Source organism: Nerophis ophidion, linkage group LG13, assembly GCF_033978795.1.
Source record: "Nerophis ophidion isolate RoL-2023_Sa linkage group LG13, RoL_Noph_v1.0, whole genome shotgun sequence".
Taxonomy (NCBI): domain Eukaryota; kingdom Metazoa; phylum Chordata; class Actinopteri; order Syngnathiformes; family Syngnathidae; genus Nerophis; species Nerophis ophidion.
In genome coordinates this window covers 45,836,372-45,860,502 of record NC_084623.1, presented here as the reverse complement: position 1 = coordinate 45,860,502, position 24,131 = coordinate 45,836,372, and the positions used below count along the sequence as shown (strand labels likewise).

Genomic DNA, 24,131 nt, shown 5'->3' with positions numbered 1-24,131 from the left:
CTGTTTTCAGCACAACTGGGTTTGTGTTTTGTTTTCCATGGGTGCTGATTAGTTTCACCTGCCTCTGATTAGTGTTTGGGACACTCACCTGCTCCTAGGCACTAATAACACACTGTCTGGCTTTCTTATTTGCTTCTATGCAACAAGGTACGTTGTGTACTTATTTACTTCCTTATGCTAAGCTTTCGCGCTAACTTCCTTAGCTTTGCTCCCCGTGCGATCGGCACGCTAGATTTATTTATTTTGTATCCTGTATGATTTATGCGACTAAATCATTGCGGCGATCCACATTTCCGTCAGTGGGTGCTCGGTGTGTGTGTATTAGTGTTGTCCCGAAAAATATTTTGGCACTTTTCGTTACTTTTCTAAATTAGACCTCAAAAAAAATAATTATTGACTTTATTTTAACAAAAAAAATGTTTACGGTGCATTAAACATGTGTTTCTTAATGCAATTTTGTCCATAAATAAAATAGTGAACTTGTCTTTTAGTACTAAGTATACAAACAAAGGATCCTAATTAGTCTGCTGGCATATGCAGTAACATATTGTCATTTTCCATTCTATTATTTTGTCAAAATTATTCAGGACATGTGGTAGAAAATACATTATTAATATACTTGTTCATTTACTGTTAATATCTACTTACTTTCTCTTTTAACAAGTTTCATCTACACTTCTGTTAAAATGTAATAATCACTCATTCTTCTGTTGCTTGATACGTTACATTAGTTTTGGATGATACCACAAATTTGCGTATCAATCCGATACCAAGTAGTTACAGGATCATACATTGGTCATGTTCAAAATCCTCATGTGTCCAGGGACATATTTCCTGGGTTTAAAAAAATTGTATAAATACAAAAAAAAAAAAAACGAAAGAAGATTTTGTGATGTTAAAAAATATCGATTTAATCATAGTGCGCTTTTATACGTGGTATCATTACAGTGGATGTTAGGTGTAGATCCACCAATGGCGTCTTGGAAGAGTTGGTGCTGCAGGGAATTCTGGGAATTTGTTCTGTTGTGTTTATGTAGTGTTGCGGTGCAAATATTCTTCCAAAATGTGTTTGTAGTTTTTTAATCGGCGCCGATGGTCTCACCTGCACATTGCGTCCGGAGTTCCTGCTGCATCTTGGGAGAACGACCCAGGCATAAGGATGTGACCATGACGTTACATGAAACTCAATGTAACGGAGTAAAAGTAGTGGTTGTTCCTCTCAAAAATGCTCAATTAAAAATAAAAAGTATGTTTCATTGAAGGCCTACTGAAATGAGATTTTCTTATTTAAACGGGGATAGCAGGTCCATTCTATGTGTCATACTTGATCATTTCGCGATATTGCCATATTTTTGCTGAAAGGATTTAGTAGAGAACATCGACGATAAAGTTCGCAACTTTTGGTCGCTAATAGAAAAGCCTTGCCTTTACTGGAGGTATGTGCACGTGAGGTCACGAGTTGCAGGGCTCCACACATATTCACATTGTTTATCAATCAATCAATCAATGTTTACTTATATAGCCCTAAATCACTAGTGTCTCAAAGGGCTGCACAAACCACTACGACATCCTCGGTAGGCCCGCATAAGGGCAAGGCAAGGAAAACTCACACCCAGTGGGACATCGGTGACAATAATGACCCAGTGGGACATCGGTGACAGTGATGACTATGAGAACCTTGGAGAGGAGGAAAGCAATGGATGTCGAGCGGGTCTGACATGATACTGTGAAAGTTCAATCCATAATGGATCCAACACAGTCGCGAGAGTCCAGTCCAAAGCGGATCCAACACAGCAGCGAGAGTCCCGTTCACAGCGGAGCCAGCAGGAAACCATCCCAAGCGGAGGCGGATCAGCAGCGCAGAGATGTCCCCAGCCGATACACAGGCAAGCAGTACATGGCCACCGGATTGGACCGGACCCCCTCCACAAGGGAGAGTGGGACATAGAAGAAAAAGAAAAGAAACGGCAGATCAACTGGTCTAAAAAGGGAGTCTATTTAAAGGCTAGAGTATACAAATGAGTTTTAAGGTGAGACCTAAATGCTTCTACTGAGGTGGCATCTCGAACTGTTACCGGGAGGGCATTCCAGAGTACTGCAGCCCGAACGGAAAACGCTCTATAGCCCGCAGACTTTTTTTGGGCTTTGGGAATAACTAATAAGCCGGAGTCCTTTGAACGCAGATTTCTTGCCGGGACATATGGTACAATACAATCGGCAAGATAGGATGGAGCTAGACCGTGTAGTAATTTATACCTAAGTAGTAAAACCTTAAAGTCACAGCAGTAAGAGCAATTCGGACCGAGAAAGCGACAATTTCCCCATTAATTTGAGCGAGGATGAAAGATTGGTGAATTAGGATATTGATAGTGAAGGACTAGGAAAAAAAAAAAAAAAAGCGACGGCTCCGGGCGGCGGCAGTGTGAGCGTTTCATATGTAATTAGACACATTTACTGGAAGATCCCTTATCTGCTTATTGTTTTAATAGAGTTTTAGTGAGATTGTAAAGATTGTAAAGACATACCTCGAGGTCGGATGGCTGCGGTGAACACGCAGTGTCTCAGAGAGAAGCCGAGGAGCCAAGCTCACAGCTGCCTTTTTTGACGGCTGCTGCAGGACGACGAATAATCCAATGATGTCTCCGGTAAGATATATATCACAATTTTCCCATCCGAAAAAAATGCTGGTTGACGTAGAGAAAACATGTTCGCTTGACCGCTCTGCTTCACAACTAACAAAGAAACACCGGCTGTGTCTCGGTGCTAAAGACAGCTGCAATCCACCGCTTTCCACCAACAGCATTGTTTTTTATAGTCTCCATTATTAAATGAACAAATTGCAAAAGATTCACCAACACAAATGTCCTAAATACTATGTACTTATGCGATGAACAGAGATGATTTCTAGCCGTGTTTGGTGCTGCGCTAATATTTCCTTACAGTCCGTGACGTGACGCGCACGCGTCATCATCCCGCGACGTTTTCAACAAGAAACTCGCGGGAAATTTAAAATTGCAATTTAGTGAACTAAAAAGACCGTATTGGCAATGTTAATATTTCATCATTGATATATAAACTATCAGACTGCGTGGTCGGTATTAGTGGGTTTCAGTAGGCCTTTAAAACTACAGGTAGAATTTATCCAAAAAGTTACTTAAGTACCTCTGCCTACTTCCAACGCACCCAAAAGGTTTTCGAGTGTTCACACCCTGGACAGAAGTGATGCCCAGCAAGGTTTTTGGCTTCCACTGTGTGTATTTTATTGGAGCAAAGAACTGGCAGTGAAGCATTATGTTTTGGTGGTGTGAAAACCGCCATGTTGATTATTATTTTTTCATACTTCCTGATATGTGTGTTACATTCTTCGCTGTTCACTGGCTAGTAAAACCACACGCCGTGTGACTGGCGGATTGTTATGCAGGCGCTCTCTAAAAGACCCTATTCAGTTGAAGAAATAGTGGGCGGTAACCCCGGCAGGGGCAGACTAAACACCACCTGTGGAAGATGGGAAGCATGTGCACCAAGCCGGACACGGGTGTCTGGTCCCTGTCATGGATGCTACGCTATATTTGATTATTTTTCCGACCTCGACGTCACTGTGTAATGTACGTTATGAAAAAGTGAGCAAATGACGCAAGTGAATTGTTAAGACCCGTGGCCCGGATCATAGTTTGTTTACGTTTTGTCTCGTTGGCTTAGTTCTGTTTCAGCACCCTTGTTTTGTGTCTCCTTGGTTGCCATGGTTATTTATTGTTTTCACCTGTCTCTGATAAGTGTTCGGGACACTCACCTAATTCTGAGCACTAATCAGAGAGCTATTTAGTCCTGGCTTTTCCCGTCACTCAGCCTGGTTTCCTTCTGTAATGATTGGGTCGCTTGGTTTTGTGGAGGTTGTTCTCCCAGGATGCAAACAGACAACTCCGGACGAAGCGTGCAGGTAGGAAGTCATTTATTACAAACCCCGTTTCCATATGTACTGAGCGTATTTTTAAAGCTTGTATTGATTTTATTGGTCACAATATTTCTGGCTTTTTGGACTCGCTTTACAGATCAATCAAGTTACAAACCCCGTTTCCATATGAGTTGGGAAATTGTGTTAGATGTAAATATAAACGGAATTCAATGATTTGCAAATCCTTTTCAGTCCATATTCAGTTGAATGCACTACAAAGACAAGATATTTGATGTTCAAACTCATAAATTGTATTTTTTTTTTGCAAATAATAATTTACTTCGAATTTCATGGCTGCAACACGTGCCAAAGTAGTTGGGAAAGGGCATGTTCACCACTGTGTTACATCACCTTTTCTTTTAACAACACTCAATAAACATTTGGGAACTAAGGAAACTAAATGTTGAAGCTTTGAAAGTGGAATTCTTTCCCATTCTTGTTTAATGTAGAGCTTCAGTCCTTCAGCAGTCCGGGATCTCCGCTGTTGTATTTTACGCTTCATAATGCGCCACACATTTTCGATGGGAGACAGGTCTGGACTGCAGGCGGGCCAGGAAAGTACCCGCGCTCTTTTTTTACGAAGCCCCGCTGTTGTAACACGTGCTGAATGTGGCTTGGCGTTGTCTTGCTGAAATAAGCAGGGGCGTCCATGAAAAAGACGGCGCTTAGATGGCAGCATATATTATTCCAAAACCTGTATGTACCTTTCAGCATTAATGTTGCCTTCACAGATGTGTAAGTTACCCATGCTTTGGGCACTAATGCACCCCCATACTATCACAGATGCTGGCTTTTGAACTTTGCGTCAGAACAGTCCGGATGGTTCGCTTCCTCTTTGGTCCAGAGGACACAATGTCAAATATTTCCAAAAACAATTTGAAATGTGGACTCGTCAGACCACAGAACACTTTTCCACTTTGGATCAGTCCATCTTAGATGATCTCGGGCCCAGAGCAGCCGGCGGCGTTTCTGGATGTTGTTGATAAATGGCTTTCGCTTTGCCTAGTACAGCTTTAACTTGCACTTACAGATGTAACGACGAACTGTATTTAGTGATAGTGGTTTCCTGAAGTGTTCCTGAGCCCATGTGTTGATATCCTTTAGAGATTGATGTCGGTCATGGTCATTCTTTGTTGGTTTCCGGCCATGCTGCTTACGTGGAGTGATTTCTCCAAATTCTCTGAACCTTTTGATGATATTATGGATCGTAGGTGTTGAAATTTCTTGCATTTGCACTTTGAAAAACGTTGTTCTTGAACTGTTTGACTATTTGCTCACGCAGTTGTGGACAAAGGGGTGTACCTCGCCCCATCCTTTCTTGTGAAAGACTGAGCATTTTTTGGGAAGCTGTTTTTATACCCAATCATGGCACCCACCTTTGGGATGTTCCAAATAAGAGTTTGATGTGCATTCCTCAACTTAATCAGTATTTTTTGCCACCGTTCCCAAAAAAAAAAAAAAAAGTTAATCAGTTTGAACATCAAATATGTTGTCTTTGTAGCATATTCAACTGAATATGGGTTGAAAATGAATAGCAAATCATTGTATTACATTTATATTTACATCTAACACAATTCCCCAACTCATATGGAAACGGGATTTGTAACACAGTGGTGAACATGCCCTTTCCCAACTACTTTGGCACGTGTTGCAGCTATGAAATTATATGTTTATTATTATTTGCAAAAAAAAATAAAGTTTATGAGTTTTAACATCATATATCTTGTCTTTGTAGTGCAGTCAATTGAATATGGGTTGAAAAGGATTTGCAAATCATTGTATTCGGTTTATATTTACATTTAACACAATTTCCCAACTCATATGGAAACGGGGTTTGTAAACAAACTATGAACTGGGCCACGGATCCTAACTTAAATGTATGGGAAATACTGGGGTTTTGTCAGTGCAGTAAAAAGACTGGTGAGGTAATCCAGGTGTCATTATATTGTATACATCATTCATTCATATCATGTAATACAGTGAGATTGCAGTAATAAATGCATGTCATATCCTTACATCCTCCGCAGCCATGTGTCAAATGTTATAAAGTCTTGCAAGAGAAGTGTAAACATGGAGGGGAGTGAAAAATACTCGAGTATTCGGCCCGCCAAAAGCCATAAAGAGTAGCGTGGCGAAAGGGCACGAGTCAGCTATTATTTTCAGACTGGCCGCCTTCCCATCAAGAATTGTGCGGAGCAACTTCTTAGCTCTTTTCTTATCCGTCGTGATCGGCGCCGTCTGCCGCGATCCTGGTATGCTGTGTTGTTGTTATGTTATTCTATAGAGCTCCCTGCAGACGCTCGTTTAGCCAAATAGCAAAGATTTCTCGTCGGGTTTGAAGATTAAAGAGGACAAAATGGGACTAGGTCTGATCGCTCAGCAGCCAAGAGACCGCAGGTTTTTAAAGTTGTTGCGTTTCCATAACATAATATTGTTGCTGATATTGTTGCTGATTCATATCTTCTTTTGGACAAACTGCATCATTTTTGGACTGATTCCAAACACTTAACTCTTACTTCTACAGTAGGTATCAGTATTGTCAGGCTTGCCACTGACAGTTTGTTTGTGTTTTAGTTTTTCCTCTGTGTGTGTTTAGTATTTCCTGTCCTTAGTTCCTGTCAGCACTCTTATTTTGGTTCAGCTTCCTGTTTGTCTCCCTGTGTGCTGTTTTCCCTCAGCTGCGGCTGATTGGCACCTGGCCACACCGGTGGTCAATCAGCCCGCTCCTATTTTACCTGCTTTGTTCCTCCAGTCGGTGCTGGATTATTGTCGCTCTCATGTCGTTGCTACCTGTCGTGTCGTATCATATCTTGTCCATGCAGCGTTGCGGTAAGCTATATTCGATAGTGGTTTGTAGCTTACTGTCTTTTGTTCCCTGCTTCCAAGTTTGTTTTGATATTAATAGTGCGACTTCTGTTTCTTGCTAGATACCTGCTAGCTTCCACGCTAGGCCTTTTTGTTTGTTATCCGCCCACGTGCGCGCTTTTTGTTTGTATCCTTTGTTTGTTTTTTGTTTTAGTGTTTTTATTAAATCATGTTTTCTCACTTCATGCCTGCCTCCATCTCTGCATCTTGGGGTTCGTCAACAACAAACTTTGACAGAATAATCCAGCCCTGACTGGAGGAACAAAGCAGGTAAAACACGAGCGGGCTGATTGACCACAGGTGTGGCCAGGTGCCAATCAGCCGCAGCTCAGGGAAAACAGCACACAGGGAGACAAACAGAAAGCTGAACCAAAATAAGAGTGCTGACAGGAACTAAGGACAGGAAATACTAAACACGCGGAGGAAAAACTAAAACACAAACAAACTGTCAGTGGCAAGCCTGACAAGTATGTTTTTGTCACTAGCCAAAATGTATTTCTTCTGATCATTATTTGGATTGGGCAGCACGGTGAAACAGGGTTTAGGGCATCTGCCTCACAATGCGAAGATCCCGAGTAGTCCTGAGTTCAATCCCGGGCTCGGGATCTTTCTGTGTGGAGTTTGCATGTTCTCCCCGTGACTGCGTGGGTTCCCTCCGGGTACTCCGGCTTCCTCCCACTTCCAAAGACATGCACCTGGGGATAGGTTGATTGGCAACACTAAATTGGCCCTAGTGTGTGAATGTTGTCTGTCTATCTGTGTTGGCCCTGTGATGAGGTGGCGCCTTGTCCAGGGTGTACACCGCCTTCCGCTCGATTGCATCTAAGATAGGCTCCAGCGACCCCCCGCAACCCCAAAAGGGACAAGCGGTAGAAAATGGATGGATGGCATTTGGATTAGGCAGCACGGTGTAACAGGGGTTAGTGCATCTGCCTCACAATGCGAAGATCCCGAGTAGTCCTGAGTTCAATCCCGGGCTCGGGATCTTTCTGTGTGGAGTTTGCATGTTCTCCCCGTGACTGCGTGGGTTCCCTCCGGGTACTCCGGCTTCCTCCCACCTCCAAAGACATGCACCTGGGGACAGGTTGATTGGCAACACTAAATTGGCCCTAGTGTGTGAATGTTGTCTGTCTATCTGTGTTTGCCCTGCGATGAGGTGGCGACTTGTCCAGGGTGTACACCGCCTTCCGCCCGAATGCAGCTGAGATGACGTGCATTTTCATGCATCACACCCTAAATCAGAGTACTTTATTGGGGCGGTATAGCTTGGTTGGTAGAGTGGCCGTGCTAGCAACTTTAGGGTTCCAGGTTCGATCCCCACTTCCACCATCCTAGTCACTGTCGTTGTGTCCTTGGGCAAGACGCCTTACCCACCTGCTCCCAGTGCCACCCACACTGGTTTAAATGTAACTTAGATATTGGGTTTTCACAATCTAAAAGTGCTTTGAGTCACTAGAGAAAAGCGCTATGCAAATTTAAGTCACTTCACTATTTTGACATGCGCAGCACATACCGAAAACGGAAGTAGAAGAAGAAGCAGTGACTTCCCCTGTTTATAGACAAGCTTTGTGCATTTCTGCTTGTCTGACGTTGTAACGATATTTTAATCAATCAAGCAATCAAAGTTTATTTATATAGCCCTTAATCGCAAGTGTCTCAAAGGGCTGCACAAGCCACAACGACATCCTCGGCTCAGGTTCCACATCAGGGTATAAAACACTGTACTTAAACAATGAATCATGCTGGTTTGTTGAGTTTTTGGGACTCATATTGAGTCAGCAAAATGGATAAACCTTGCAGCCGCGACACAAGACACGTGACTGAATGAGGCGTTCGCACAAGGAGACATATCTGGCACGATCGAAAAGTTTGTAAATCAAAAATTTCACAAATAAAAGTGTTTGTAAATTTAGATTCCACTGTGTGGTTTATCTTACTCACCCGAGTTGCTTGTTAATGTTAGCGATGGAACTCCACCAGAGCAAGTTAATGTATTCAAATAACTTGATCTTTGAATGGATACTGAGCGTATTTTTAAAGCTTGTATTGATTTTGTTGGTCACAATATTTCTGTCTTTTTGGACTCGCTTTACAGATCAATCAAGTTACAAACCCCGTTTCCCTATGAGTTGGGAAATTGTGTTAGATGTAAATATAAACGGAATTCAATGATTTGCAAATCGTTTTCAATCCATATTCAGTTGAATGCACTACAAAGACAAGATATTTGATGTTCACACTCATAAATTTTATTTCATTTTATTTTTGCAAATAATAATTAACTTAGAATTTCATGGCTGCAACACGTGCGAAAGTAGTTGGGAAAGGGCATGTTCATTACTGTGTTACATCACCTTTTCTTTTAACAACACTCAATAAACGTTTGGGAACTGAGGAAACTAATTGTTGAAGCTTTGAAAGTGGAATTCTTTCCCATTCTTGTTTAATGTAGAGCTTCAGTCCTTCAGCAGTCCGTGGTCTTCGCTGTCGTATTTTACGCTTCATAATGCGCCACACATTTTCGATGGGAGACAGGTCTGGACTGCAGGCGGGCCAGCAAAGTACCCGCACAATTATTTTTTTTACGAAGCCCCGCTGTTGTAACACGTGCTGAATGTGGCTTGGCATTGTCTTGCTGAAATAAGCAGGGGCGTCCATGAAAAAGACGGCGCTAAGATGGCAGCATATGTTGTTCCTAAACCTGTATGTACCTTTCAGCATTAATGGTGCCTTAACAGATGTTAAGTTACCCATGCCTTGGGCACTAATGCACCTTCTTACCATAACAGATGCTGGCTTTTGAAGTTTGCGTCGATAGCAGTCCAGATGGTTCGCTTCCCCTTTGGTCCGGATGACACGATGTCGAATATTTCCAAAAACAATTTGAAATGTGGACTCGTCAGACCACAGAACACTTTTCCACTTTGCATCAGTCCATCTTAGATGATCTCGGGCCCAGAGAAGCCGGCGGCGTTTCTGGATGTTGTTGATGAATGGCTTTCACTTTGCATAGTAGAGCTTTAACTTGCACTTATAGATGTAGCGACAGACTGTATTTAGTGACAGTGGTTTTCTGAAGTGTTCCTGAGCCCATGTGGTGATATCCTTTAAAGATTGATGTCGGTATTTGATACAGTGCCGTCTGAGGGATCAAAGGTCACGGTCATTCCAATGTTGGTTTCCGGCCATGCCGCTTAAGTGGAGTGATTTCTCACGATTCTCTGAACCTTTTGATAATATTATGGACCATAGATGTTGAAATCCTTAAATTTCTTGCAACTGCACTTTGAGAAACGTTGTTCTTAAACTGTTTGACTATTTGCTCACACAGTTGTGGACAAAGAGGTGTACCTCGCCCCATCCTTTCTTGTGAAAGATTGAGCATTTTTTGGGACGCTGTTTTTATACCCAATCATGGCACCCAACTGTTCCCAATTAGCCTGCACACCTGTGGGATATTCGAAATAAGTGTTTGATGAGCATTCCTCAACTTTATCAGTATTTGTTGCCACCCTTCCCAACTTCTTTGTCCTGTGTTGCTGGCATCAAATTCTAAAGTTAATGATTATTTGCAAAAAAAAAACAACTGTTTATCAGTTTCAACATCAAATATGTTGTCTTTGTAGCATATTCAACTGAATATGGGTTGAAAATGATTTGCAAATCATTGTATTCCGTTTATATTTACATCTAACACAATTTCCCAACTCATGTGGAAACGGGGTTTGTAGAAAAATAATCATTTACCCACAGTTACTTCATGTACCTGATTATGCTGATGTTGTTTACTAAAACACCACTGACTGTATCCTCAAACCTCTCAGTATTTTGGACAATATCATGTCCGGACTTGTCTTGAGCTGTCCATTCACAACTTGACATTGGCTCGTGTACGAGTCGGTCATTGGTTTAATCCAAAATCCTTTTCACTGGGTCTTGTTTCTTTGAAAGACAAAGAAAAATGTTCAAACTCCATCTGATTGGAATAATCTTCCTTCACAGACATTATCAGTCTTAGAAATTGTTTTGTCATTTCTTGCAGGTGACCTACCTGGGCAAGGTGACGGTTTCTGGGACCAACTTCCTGTCCGGCTGCACAGAGTCAGCGGTGGTTGGTCTGGTGGAGCACCGTGGCCTTGCTCAGCAGCAGGGTACGGGTCCATCGGGCGGTTCTTTGCTGGAGATACGACCCTTCCAGGTACGTCTCCACCACCTGGACGGGCAAGCAGAGGCCTCAGTAACCATGGACACCTACCAGGTGGCAAGGATCGCGTACTGCACAGCCGACCATAGCGTCCGACCCAACGTATTTGCCTGGATCTACCGGGAGATCAACGACGACCTGTCCTTCCAGATGCACTGCCACGCGGTGGAGTGCGAGAGCAAGCTGGAGGCGAAGAAGCTTGCTCACTCGATGATGGAGGCTTTCCGCAAGACTTTCCACAGTATGCGCAGCGACGGCCGCATCAATAAGAGCGGCTCGTCAGATGAGTTCGCTGAGGAGTTGTCTACGCCTGAAGATTCCACCCCGGACGACGGCTGAACTGCCAATCATCACAACTCCTGATCCCCATTCTTGCAAGACAAGGGGTGAAGGGAAGGACGGTCAGATTAGCTGCTCTCTCTCATTCTCCCCTATTACTTTCTCAATGGACATCAATAGCAGACTCTCTTCTTGATGGTACAACTTCAAATTTAAAGTCCACCCTGAAGACATTTCTTAGATATTTACATTCCGATTTCCCACATCCACAAACAGAGGTACTTGTATTTAGTTCTTCAAGCAGAATGCAATCCCTGTTCTTCAGACCCCTGTCTTAAGAAAGCCTTTATCAGGACCCAGCAGTGCTCGGCGTCTGACTATTCGAGGCCCCAATCGAGAGTTCTGGAGACGGCATTGATTCTATGTGCATGAATGCCTTCATCTTTGATCAACACAAACAAGGTTATACATTGAAAGCACTTCATAAACCTTATGGTACCTTCTCCAAAAAATTATTTCCCTGCAAGTACATCTACTGGTGTGGATGGTACTTAGATCAATAACTACAAAGGTACTTCAGTAGGCGTAAGGCAGCGGAAGAACGTAGGTACCGGGTAGATATTTCAGATGTTCTGAACGGGCCGGCAGCTCTGGGACATCCCAATCGTTCATGTCCAATTTCTGTTTCAAACATACCAAAATCCAGGCTTATTGGTGCCTGCCAGATTACGTGCCTCGATTTCCATCCCACATGGTCTAAGTCCTATTTAGTATGTGTGGCCATGAATGTGTCCGGATTCTGTTCCATCTCCGTGTTTGTATGTGATTGTGTGCAAAACAGCCTTCGTAGAAAACGGGGAAAAAAGGCCAGATGAATAGTTGAGGCGATGGTAGTCGCGTGATAGGTTTGAGACGAGAAATTCCTCAAACAAGCAAGGTACCGTGCCCAGTTTGAGGGCCACGCCACCACGAGCTAACGACGGACATCCGATCTGCCAAATTATGAGGAGTTCAAAATGCTACACACCATCTCCCAACATCTCCTCACGCCATCTAGGAGCTTTCTGGGATTATTCTTTTCTAACGGTACTATAGTCGGCAGATGATTGGGGGGATTTTCTTCAAAAAGAACGATGAACCGGTGCTGGTCCACACGCAGCCTACAAACCAGACGAGGCTTCCAGCTAAGTTACAACAAATGTTCAGCCATACGTCTAATTCTAAATACTGTACGAACGTGCACATTGTGTCGGATTCCCACTTGATAAGCTTATGTAAATACAAATATGTCAGTTCCCGAATATTACAGAGTAAATGTTGATAGATATTTTAAATTTTAAAAACAAGCTGACATATATCGTACCATAAAGGAACAGTGTTATAAAGCCTACTGTGAATCATAAGTGGAGAGTTTGATAGAAGTGATATATACGTGTGTGTGTGTGTGTGTGTGTGTGTGCGTGTGTGTGTGTGTGTGTTGGATGAGACTGAATGTGGTCGCAAGAGACGTGTGCAGGTTCAAGTGGGAGAAAACTGTTGATTACTCTGTCCAGTCTGTTTGGAAGCTCAGACTTGCTTTAAATGTTTGACAAATGTTACCTAAGTGTTTTCTATACAGTGTCTGCAAAGATCAAGCAACAGTTGCATATAAAGCATTTACCCAGACAATCTCGTGTGAGGCTCTCTTTTTAGTCTCCATCGTTTTTATTCTCATGTTTCTATTAAAGGCCTACTAAAACCCACCACTACCGACCACACAGTCTGATAGTTTATATATCAATGATGAAATATTAACATTGCAACACATGCCGACACGGCCGGTTTAGTTTACTAAATTGCAATTTTAAATTTCCCGCGAGGCATCCTGTTGACGTGTCGGGTTGTAGCGGACATTTTTTTCCAGCCCGATCCAAGCTATAAAGAGTCTGCTCTAATCGCATAATTACACAGTATTCTGGACATCTGTGTTGCTGAATCTTTTGCTGTTTGTTCAATTAACAATGGAGAACTCAAAGTAGAAAGATGGAGGTGGGAAGCTTTAGCCTTTAGCCACACAAACACACGGTGTTTCCTTGTTTAAAATTCCCGAAGGGGAAGCTTTGCTATGGAACAGAGCGGTCAAGCGAACATAGACCCTGAACACATGTCAACCGGCAGATTTCGGTGAGAAAATGGTGGTAATAAGTCGGTTCTTACCGTAGACATCAGCGGAGTTTACGTCCTGCTGCAGCTGCGTGGCCTCCCTCAGAGACACTGGCGGTCACCACACCTGTGGCCACACCCTTCCGACTTTCAGGTACTATATAATCTCACTAAAACACTAGTAACACAATAGGCAGATAAGGGATTTTCCAGAATTATCCTAGTAAATGTGTCTAATAACATCTGAATTTCTCTCCCTTTTTTTAGTCCTTCACTCTCACTATCCTCATCCACAAATCTTTCATCCTCGCTCAAATTAATGGGGAAATTTTCGCTTTCTCGGTCCGAATCGCTCTAGCTCCTGGTGGCTATGATTTTAAACAATGTGAGGATGTGAGGAGCCTTACAACCAGTGACGTCACACGCACATCGTCTGCTACTTCCGGTACAGGCAAGGCTTTTTTATTAGCGACCAAAAGTTGCGAACTTTCTCGTCGATGTTCTCTACTAAATCCTTTCAGCAAAAATATGGCAATATCGTGAAATGATCAAGTATGACACATAGAATGGACCTGCTATCCCCGTTTAAATAAGAAAATCTCATTTCAGAGGCCTTTAACTCTTGTTTGATGTCAAGTGGATTTGGTGAAGTCCTTGTTGTGGTCGTGGTGTGGGAGGACATAAACAAAGTATGTTCTGTTTCACAATGTTCTGACGCATTGCCAGGACAGTACAGTACAGCCTAGGCTTGCACACACACATTACTCATTATATTTTGACAGGTTTGATGATTTATTCAATGCAGCAGTACAGTGGATTTGAAAAAAAAAAAAATGACAACAAAGGATTCAATTAAAGTGGATGGATGGGGACAAAAATATTGCATGTAACCATTTAGGGATTACATGCGTTTAATGTAGAACGGAGCAGTCCAAATGTTTCCACCAAAATTAAAGGCCGTAGCAGCCACTTTGATGTGTTACATCAGGGGTGTCCAAACTTTTTCCACTTAGGGCCGCAGACTGAAAAATCAAAGCAATTGGAGCCATTTTGACATTTAAAAAAAACAAAACAAAAAACTATACAATATATGTATAAAAAAATATACATTCAGGCCTCCACTCTAGCTTGATCCCGGGGACCCCAAGGGGTTTTGGTCCAAAAAATATTAAAAATGTGTCATTATTCAGTATTATTTTGTTTTATTATTATTCAAGTTTTAAATTTCCAGATCAACATTAGGTCCATCTGTCAATATAATGATTTCAAAGATTTAAGTTGTATGCTCTTTTTGTCAAAGAAATCCCTGTGTTTGGATTGAAAAAAACACAAAATATGCAATATTATCACCCAATATTTTTTTCAAGTGGAATATTTGAGATTATATAATAATTGGAGCCTTAAAAAAGTCAATAACTAATATCATCATTGATTGATTATTTTTTTAGCAATGACACTTAAAAAAATCACACTAAAATTATACTAAAAATTATACTAAATAAATAAAATTAAATTAAATAAATAAAATAAATTATACTAAAAAGGGTCTTACTCATTGAAGAGTTAAAAAATAATACATACTTTTTTTTACTGTTTACTTTTAACACAATAATCTGGAGATCAACTTCAGATCCATCCGTCAATTATAAGTTTTATTGTTGTTTATGTTTTTTGTTTGTTCTTTTTGGCCCTTCTTTAAAAAAAACAGCTCAGTTTTTTATATGGCAAACACAAAATATGTAACATTATCCTTCAAAAATATGTCAAAGTGGAAAATTTAACGTGACGTAATTGGAACCTTGAATAGGTCAATAATTCATAATGACATTGATTTTGATTCATGATTATTTTTTAAAGAAAGAAACACCGTGCATGGCAGCTTAGTGTTATTAGAGTAAACATTGCAACGTTCTCTTGTTACATTTCACCCGTTTTCTCCTTTAGATCACTTTTTACGTTTTAAAAATCTTTCAATCGTATTTTTAAAATGTGCCGTGGGGCCGTTTTATTGGTAAATAATAAGAAACGTGACGGTCGAAAAATGAAATATTTACTTGCTCAGCTCGCAGCTTTTGCTGAGTCACGGGTATTCGAGTACGCAACTAATAATAAAGACTTGACTTCAATCCATTTTCCCATTTCTTACAGTCCAGTGACGTGCTGTCAGGGGAGGCAAGTGAGGCAGTGCCTCACCTGGCCACCAGGAGGGGTAAAAGGCTTAGCTATGAGATGTTCAAAAAACAGAGTAATACAATAAGTTTGAATATTTCTCTGTTGGTCTAGGCTTTCTATTTGATTTTGTTGTGGTTCCTGTATATTTGGATAATTTTCATGGTCAAAATCGCGGAAATTCTGTGTTTCCCGTTCAAAATAACGCAGCGGACCAGAAGTGAGGCAGACACAGTTGGTGCCTCCAGGGTTACACACAAAGTGTATTGAGCGTGCGTGAGAGGGGGCGCGTGCTTGATGTCAAGGGGAAAAGGCAGGCCATGAGGCAGCAATTACCTCTGCCTCAAAATAGGGGTGATATATTGTTCAATGCCTCTGCAGTAATCTGACTCGCCACACTGGGAGAAATGGGGGCGCTAAAGCTAGCAGACACAGGTCTCTCCAGCAGAAGCCTTTTTTCTTTTTCTTTTTTTTAAAACTGTATTTACAACAAACATTTTTCTTAGAGCAGGAGTCACCAACATTTTTGAAACCAAGAGCTACTTCTTGGGTACTGATTAATGCGAAGGGCTACCAGTTTGATACACACTTAAATAAATGGCTAGAAATAGCCAATTTGCTCAATTTACCTTTAATATATATATATATATATATATATATATATATATATATATATATATATATATATATATATATATATATATATATATGTATATATATATATGTATATATATATATATATATATATATATATATATATATATATATATATATATATATATATATATATATGTATGTATGTATGTATATATATATAAATGGGTATTTCTGTCTGTCATTCCGTCGTGCATTATTTTTCCTTTTACGGACGTTTTTTTGTAGAGAATAAATGATGAAAAAAACACTTAATTGAACTGTTTAAAAGAGGAAAAAACACGAAAAAATTTTAATTTTGAAACATAGTTTATCTTCAATTTCGACTCTTTAAAATTCAAAATTCAATGGAAAAAAAAGAAGAGAAAAACTAGCTAATTCGAATCTTTTTGAAAAAATTTAAAAAAGATTTTATGGAACATCATTAGTATTTTTTCCTGATTAAGATTAATTTTAGAATTTTGATGACATATTTTAAATACGTTAAAATCCAATCCGCACCGTGTTAGAATATATCACAGATTGGACCAAGCTATATTTCTAACAAAGACAAATCATTATTTCTTCTAGATTTTCCAGAACAAAAATTTTAAAAGAAATTCAAAAAACTTTAAAATAATATTTAAATGTGATTCTACAGATTTGCCAGAATATTTTTTTTTCATTTTAATCATAATAAGTTTGAAGAAATATTTCACAAATATTCTCCGTCGTAAAAACAGAAGCTAAAATGAAGGATTAAATTAAAATGTATTTATTATTCTTTACAATAATAATTAAAAAAAATACTTGAACATTGATTTAAATTGTCAGGAAAGAAGAGGAACGAATTTAAAAGGTAAAACGGTATATGTGTTTAAAAATCCTAAAATCATTTTTAAGGTTGTATTTTTTCTCTAAAATTGTCTTTCTGAAAGTTATAAGAAGCAAAGTAAAAAAATAAATGAATTTATTTAAACAAGTGAAGACCAAGTCTTTAAAATATTTTCTTGGATTTTCAAATTCTATTTGAGTTTTGTCTCTCTTAGAATTAAAAATGTCGAGCAAAGCGAGACCAGCTTGCTAGTAAATAAATAAATTAAGAAAAATAGAGGCAGCTCACTGGTAAGTGTTGCTATTTGAGCTATTTTTACAACAGGCCAGCGGGCGACTCATCTGGTCCTGCGGGCACCACGTTGGTGACCTCTGTCTTAGAGTAAGCCAGCGTTTGTGGGTGTTATTGCTGCTTCAGATACAAATACAGTAAGATGAGATACACTCACAATACTTGATTTATTTTGTTCAAAGAAAATGGGCCCAACAAGTATTCAAAAACTACTTTTTCAAATACTTTTTGGACCAATTTGTCATATCATTATAATAACGTTTTTATGAAAGTAAATTACTCCCTTCGTTTTCCTGTTATTCTAATGTGCAACCTAAATCAACAATGGTGAGAACTGTTCATAGGAATTTAAGTAAAAAAAAACCCTCCAAAAGTATCTATGCCTCACCTTGTGTATAGTTCACTGCAAGTCACTGTTACAGTCGTTCTTCGCCACATCGCGCTTCAAATATTATGACTATTAGTTACATTACTGATTTTTTAAAAATTATTATTTCAGGCAGATACTACAAGATTTTTAACCTAAATTACTAATTTTCACAAATAAACATGGTTCAATTGACAAAAAATATCAATACTGCCAATTTCTTCAAATTATTTCGTTCATGGTAACATCTCTTTTGCGACTTTTAGCCGAGTAGTCAGCACGTTCACCTCTCACACATGGGTTCGCGTCCCACACGGAGTAGTGGGAAAGAAACAACGCAGCTGAGAAAAAATTCCCACACTCGCTACACGACGCAGAGCTGTCTGTGATTGAAAGTTATGAACACCAATCATTGCGTTCTGTCGTCAAAATCACAGGCTTCTGATTGGGTGGGAACACAGGTATGCTTGTGCATTAAGGCAGCCCTGACTACAGAAGTAGTGTAGAGATGTGAGGTTCGCAAACAATTCAAGTCTTTTGAACGGCTCTTTGGAGGGGGACGTGGCCTGCGGACCTGCAGCGAAGCGGGTTGTGCCAGGACCGGCTTCGAGATCAGCGACAGGTGCGTGGATGGCTCACCTGGGCCAGGTTATTTAATCACCTGTCACTCTGTTAAAAGGCAGCAGTCGGGAGGAGAGTGTGGTTGGAGCTGGAGCAAGAGCGAGAGCGAGCGAACCTGAGACGGACACAAGAACCATTGCTGGAAAGCTAAAGACAGACTTTAATATGAAATAAAACCGTATTGTGAACCTGAACCGGGCTGTCATGTCGGTAATTGGTGGTCAGAAGAAAACGCTGGAGGGCAACCTTTAACAGGCTCTTTAAAGTGAACGATGAGGTTTGATTAGCAGTTGCGAGCCATTCATTTGAGAGACTTTTTTTTTTTTTTACGCTAATGCAGCTATAGCGTCACCAAACTGCCAACTGGAACAAAAAATTAGTAAGGTTTCAAGAAAAGATAGTAACATCTTTAATTACTTTTTATTGATTTTTGTTGTTGTTACTTTTAATTGTTTTTATTTGTGTATTTATTTGTATCAACGTTTTAGGTTATTTCTTCTAATACCGGCATAACTCGGTTGGTAGAGTGGCCGTGCCAGCAACTTGAGAGTTCCAGGATCGATTCCCGCTTCCGCCATCCTAGTCACTGCCGTCGTGTCCTTGAGCAAGACACTTTACCCCAGTGTCACCCACACTGGTTTAAATGTAACTTAGATATTGGGTTTCACGGTGTAAAGCGCTTTGAGTCGCTAGAGAAAAGCGCTATATAAATACAATTCACTTCACTTCATATGTAAAGTACTTCAAGCATATTGTATATTTTCCTATTGATATTTTTATTATTTTAGTTTTTATTCTTACTTTCTATATACAGAAATACATTTTATTATTACTCATTTGTCCATCCATCCATCCATTTGCTACCGCTTGTCCCTTTGGGTCGCGGGGGGCGCTGGTGCCTATCTCAGCTACAATCGGGCGTAAGGCGGTGTACACCCTGGACAAGTCGCCACCTCATCGCAGATTACTCATTTGTGTATTTTTATAATGCTAAAATGTTTTTAAAAAAAAAGATTTTAAGGTTAAGGAAAATTCTAAATAAATATCCATCCATCCATTTTCTACCGCTTGTCCCTTTTTTTCAGGGTTGCAGGGGGTCGCTGGAGCCTATTGGGGCGGTATAGCTCGGTTGGTAGAGTGGCTGTGCCAGCAACTTGGGGGTTGCAGGTTCGATTCCTGCTTCTGCCATCCTAGTCACTGCCGTTGTGTCCTTGAGCAAGACACTTTACCCACCTGCTCCCAGTGCCACCCACACTGGTTTAAATGCAACATAGATATTGGGTTTCACTATGTGAAGCGCTTTGAGTCACTAAAGAAAAGCGCTATATAAATATAATTCACTTCACACTTCACTATCTCAGCTGCATTCGGGCGGAAGTCGGGGTAAACCCTGGACAAGTCGCAACCTCATCTCAGTCTAAATAAATATGTCACAGTCAAAAGGATAGTACTGTTTGCAATGAAAACAAAATAAATAAATACAAATTATAGCCCATCCATCCATCCATTCATTTTCTACCGCTTATTCCCTTTGGGATCGCTGGTGCCTATCTCAGCTACAATCGGGCGGAAAGCGGGGTACACCCTGGACAAGTCGCCACCTCATCGCAGTCTAAATAAATATGTCACAGTCAAAAGCACTGTTTACAAAGAAAACAAAATTTAAAAAAATTAAATTATAGCCGATATTTAAAAATAATTCCCACCAGTAAAGTAAAATTTGTGTAAATTTAAATGATCCAGTTCCACATCTTATCTTATAACTACTGCCAGTGATTGTTTTCTTCATTTAAAAAAATAAAATTATAATAATTAAGAGGCTGTCTTTTAAACGGCTCTTCAACCAATCAGAGTGCACTGTTCAGTATCGTGTCCACTCATTGGCTTAGCCTCAGCCAGCATTGCTATATTTTTAAGGTTGAAAAAGGTATTCATTCATTCATCCATTTTCTACCGCTTGTCCCTTTCAGAGGGGTGCTGCATTTGGCCACCAGTCGTAAACATTTTTTTTTTCAAATGCTCTAGTTATGAAAATAGTCAAATTCAATAAACCGCGATAAACGAGGGGCGATTGTAAGAGGGAAACTTGTTGTCATGTGACCAAAATACCAAGGTGTCATGTGACCAAAATACCCGGATGTTCCTCCAAATGGCGGCCTGTCAGGTAAACAGGTGTAAAGGGACTTGCTGATTTTCTAACATGTGCCACCGAAGGTAATTTCGAACCTATTTAACAATTTTTTTGCTTAAATATGTTGCCAAATTGTTTTTACAATATTTCTTCAAATAAGTAGTCAAGTTCTTTAGCTTTATTTTGCTGGTAAGTACTATGGTCAGCCACCTAAGTTACGAGTGAATCATATTAGCCTATTAATGATCAATGTTCATCAATAATACGTAATATTTAAAATAGTGTAACCGAGGGTTTGTATAAGTCGCCTATACTGTATAAAACTATAAAATAACAAACACGGAGGCTCTAGTTTTACAAGAGGACCACTTTATTTTCTCTTTTTTTAAAAAAAATGTTTATTTATTGACATTTACATATAGTTGAGAAACAATAATCAGAATAAGTTTAACAATAGTATAAAACATTACAAAACAATATAAAAACAGCGCCAGGGGGTTGTAAATTCAAAGTAACAAAAAAAATACGAAAAAAATATATACCGTACTTCCTTGAATTGCCGCAGTAGCGCTAATTAATTTAAAACCTCTTCTCACTCCTACGCTTACCAAAGGCATGTGGTAAAAGTAAGCATGCGCTAATTATTTAAAAATCTCTTCTCACTCCGGCACTTACCAAAGGTATGCATCACAAATTTGAGTGTGATGTAAGCTTGGACCTTAAATACTACTGAATAGCTCTTAATCTTCTTCCCTCTATGCGATTTCAAATTACCGGTATTGAAATCAGCCTCCTCCATTTTGAAAATGATGACAGGGGAAGTATCACCCGTGACGTCACGAGTTTGACCAAGCTGTAATACTAAGCATGCGCTAATTATTTTGCGAAGCGAGTTTGACCCGGCAGTAATTCAAGGCAGGCGCATACTATATGCCCTGCGGCAATTCAAGGAAATACGGTATTTTTATTTTTTTTATTCAATCCAACAAAACAATACACAGCAATACCATAACAATGCAATCCAATTCCAAAACCAAACCCGACCCAGCAACACTCAAAACAGCAATAAACGGAGCTATTAAGAGGACAAACAAACACGACACAGAACAATCCAAAAGTAGTGAAACAAAATAGATCAACAAAAGTATCAATATTAGTAACAATTTTGACATAGCAGTGATTGAAAATTCCTCATTGACATTATCATTAGACATTTATAAAAAAAAATACAAATAAAAAAATAACATAAAAATATATATTTAAAAAAAAAACAACAACTTAATATGAATGAATAGATCTGAAGTTGATCTACAGAGATACGCGTTAAAAGTAAAAAAAAAAATAATAATTTATTCATGACTTACTTTTAACACTTTTATGAGTGGGACCCTAATGGGTCCAAAGGTCGTCTAATGTCATTTTTCTTTTTTTATATTTAAAACGGCTAATTCTCAAACCATTATTATGAATCAAAATCAATGTTGTTGTGATGTATTGACCTATTCAAAGCTCCAACTACTTCACATCAAATACTTAACTTTCGAGTTTTGGAGGGAAAATATCACATCATTGTAGTTTGTGCCATGAAAAAAAAGGGGGTTTCTTTGACAAAAAAAGGGTATAAAACATACTAAATCATTAAAACGGCTTTGAATGGCTTTATGAAAGAAACGGCTCCAAAGGATCTGGCTTCTTTCCAAAAACCATGAATCCAAATCTACACTATACTTACACGGTGTCAAATGTTTAAATCCTGAAGATTTAAAGACAAAGTGCAGTGTATTATATGTAATGTTTTTTATGTTTTCTTCTTTTTGTGAAAATGCAGTAAATAGTAAATAGACATTTAACCCATTGTTTTGGGCACGTAGCCCACATTAGTCCAGGTCACATCAAAAACCAATGTATTTAAAGGCCTACTGAAACCCACTACTACCGACCACGCAGTCTGATAGTTTATATATCAATGATGAAATATTAACATTGCAACACATGCCAATACGGCCTTTTTAGTTTACTAAATTACAATTTTAAATTTCCCGCGGAGTTTCTTGTTGAAAACGTTGTGGAATGATGACGCGTATGATGACGCGTGTTTGTGACGTTATTGGTTGGAGGGGACATATTAGACCGGCACCACTTGCGGCTAAAAGTCGTCATTTTTCATCGCATAATTACACAGTATTTTGGACATCTGTGTTGCTGAATCTTTTGCAATTTGTTCAATTAATAATGGAGAAGTCAAAGTAGAAAGATGGAGGTAGGAAGCTTTTAGCCTTTAGCCACACAAACACACGGATTTCCTTGTTTAAAATTCCCGGGGGTGAAGCTTTACTATGGATCATAGCGGTCAAGCGAACATGGATCCTGACCACTTGTCAACCGGCAGGTTTCGGTGAGAAAATTTTGGTAAAAAGTTGCCTCTTACCGGAGATCAGCGGAGCTTCTGTCCTGCTGCAGCTTCGTGACTTCTTTCAGAGACTGGGGTCAACACACCCGTGGCCACACCCCTCCGATTATCAGGTACTATTTAACTCAATAAAACACTAGCAACACAATAGAAAGATAAGGGATTTCCTAGAATTATCCTAGTAAATGTGTCTAAAAACATCTGAATCGCTCCCAATGCAAACGCCTTTTTTTTTTAATAACATTATTTTTTTTATTTTTTCTAGTCCTTCACTGTTAATTTGCTCATCCACGAATCTTTCATCATCGTTCAAATTAATGGGGATATTGTCGCTTTCTCGGTCCGAATAGCTCTTGCTGCTGGAGGCTCACATTATAAACAATGTGAGGATGTGAGGAGCCCTACAACCAGTGATGTCATCGTCTGCTACTTCCCATAAAGGCAAGGCTTTTTTATTAACGACCAAAAGTTGCGGACTTTTTCTTCCATGTTCTCTACTAAATCCTTTCAGCAAAAATATGGCAATATCGCGAAATGATCAAGTATGACACATAGAATGGACTTGCTATCCCCGTTTAAATAAGAAACTCTCATTTCAGTAGGCCTTTAAAGTTCTCAAATCTGGACTTGGTTATCTCACAGACCTTGAAAGTTCATAAAACACAGTTTGTGATTAGTTAAATCTTAAATCTATTTTTGAAAATGCGGTTAAAAGCCCATTTTAACCCCTTTTTAGACATGTAGATCACTTTAGTCCCAGGTCAAAACCCTCTGTACTTGGATTTGTCAAATCTGGACTAGTTTATCCCACAGACTGTAGGTTCATAAAACAATTTTTGATTTGTGAAACCTTTATTTTATATGTGGAAATTCCATGAAAGCACATTCAAGCATTTTCAGGCGTGTTGACAGACCATGGTGGTGCGGGTCCAAAAACAACTTTATTCACAATTCTACAATCTGGATTAGTTGTTTTATGTCAGTGATTGGATGCAAAAAGTTTGTTATTGTACTGACATGTTCCCCTGTGAGTAGATTTGATGCCTTCATGGACATTTATGGGTAACAACTGCAGATCTTGGTGTGGTCTCAGTGCTTTGACGATCTCATAAACAAAACCTCCCAGGGTTTGGGAGCATGTTTTAGGGGGACGTCTGACAGTTTAGTGAATTCCTGCCATTCCATCTTTGTTTTTGTTTTTTTATCGCGTTGTTTGTGCTCACAGTTCTCGT

General features: G+C 39.6%; 2 protein-coding genes across 5 annotated transcripts in view; both read left to right on the top strand.

Annotated features, from left to right (window-relative positions):
- pid1 (phosphotyrosine interaction domain containing 1) overlaps nt 1–12,968 on the top strand; it is a 101,372-nt gene extending 88,404 nt beyond the window's left edge. The window contains exon 3 of the mRNA XM_061919053.1: nt 10,860–12,968. Within this exon, the coding sequence (XP_061775037.1) occupies nt 10,860–11,360 (501 nt within the window). The 3' untranslated portion in view covers nt 11,361–12,968. The remainder of the gene's footprint in view (nt 1–10,859) is intronic.
- Nucleotides 12,969–20,441: 7,473 nt separating this feature from the next.
- The window catches only part of sphkap (SPHK1 interactor, AKAP domain containing), a 393,096-nt gene continuing 389,406 nt past the window's right edge, over nt 20,442–24,131 (top strand). The window contains exon 1 of one of the 4 annotated variants that reach the window (XM_061919050.1): nt 20,442–20,572. The gene's annotated coding sequence lies outside the window, so the exon portion shown is untranslated. The remainder of the gene's footprint in view (nt 20,573–24,131) is intronic. The other 3 variants (XM_061919048.1, XM_061919045.1, XM_061919049.1) reach the window with 3 other exon arrangements.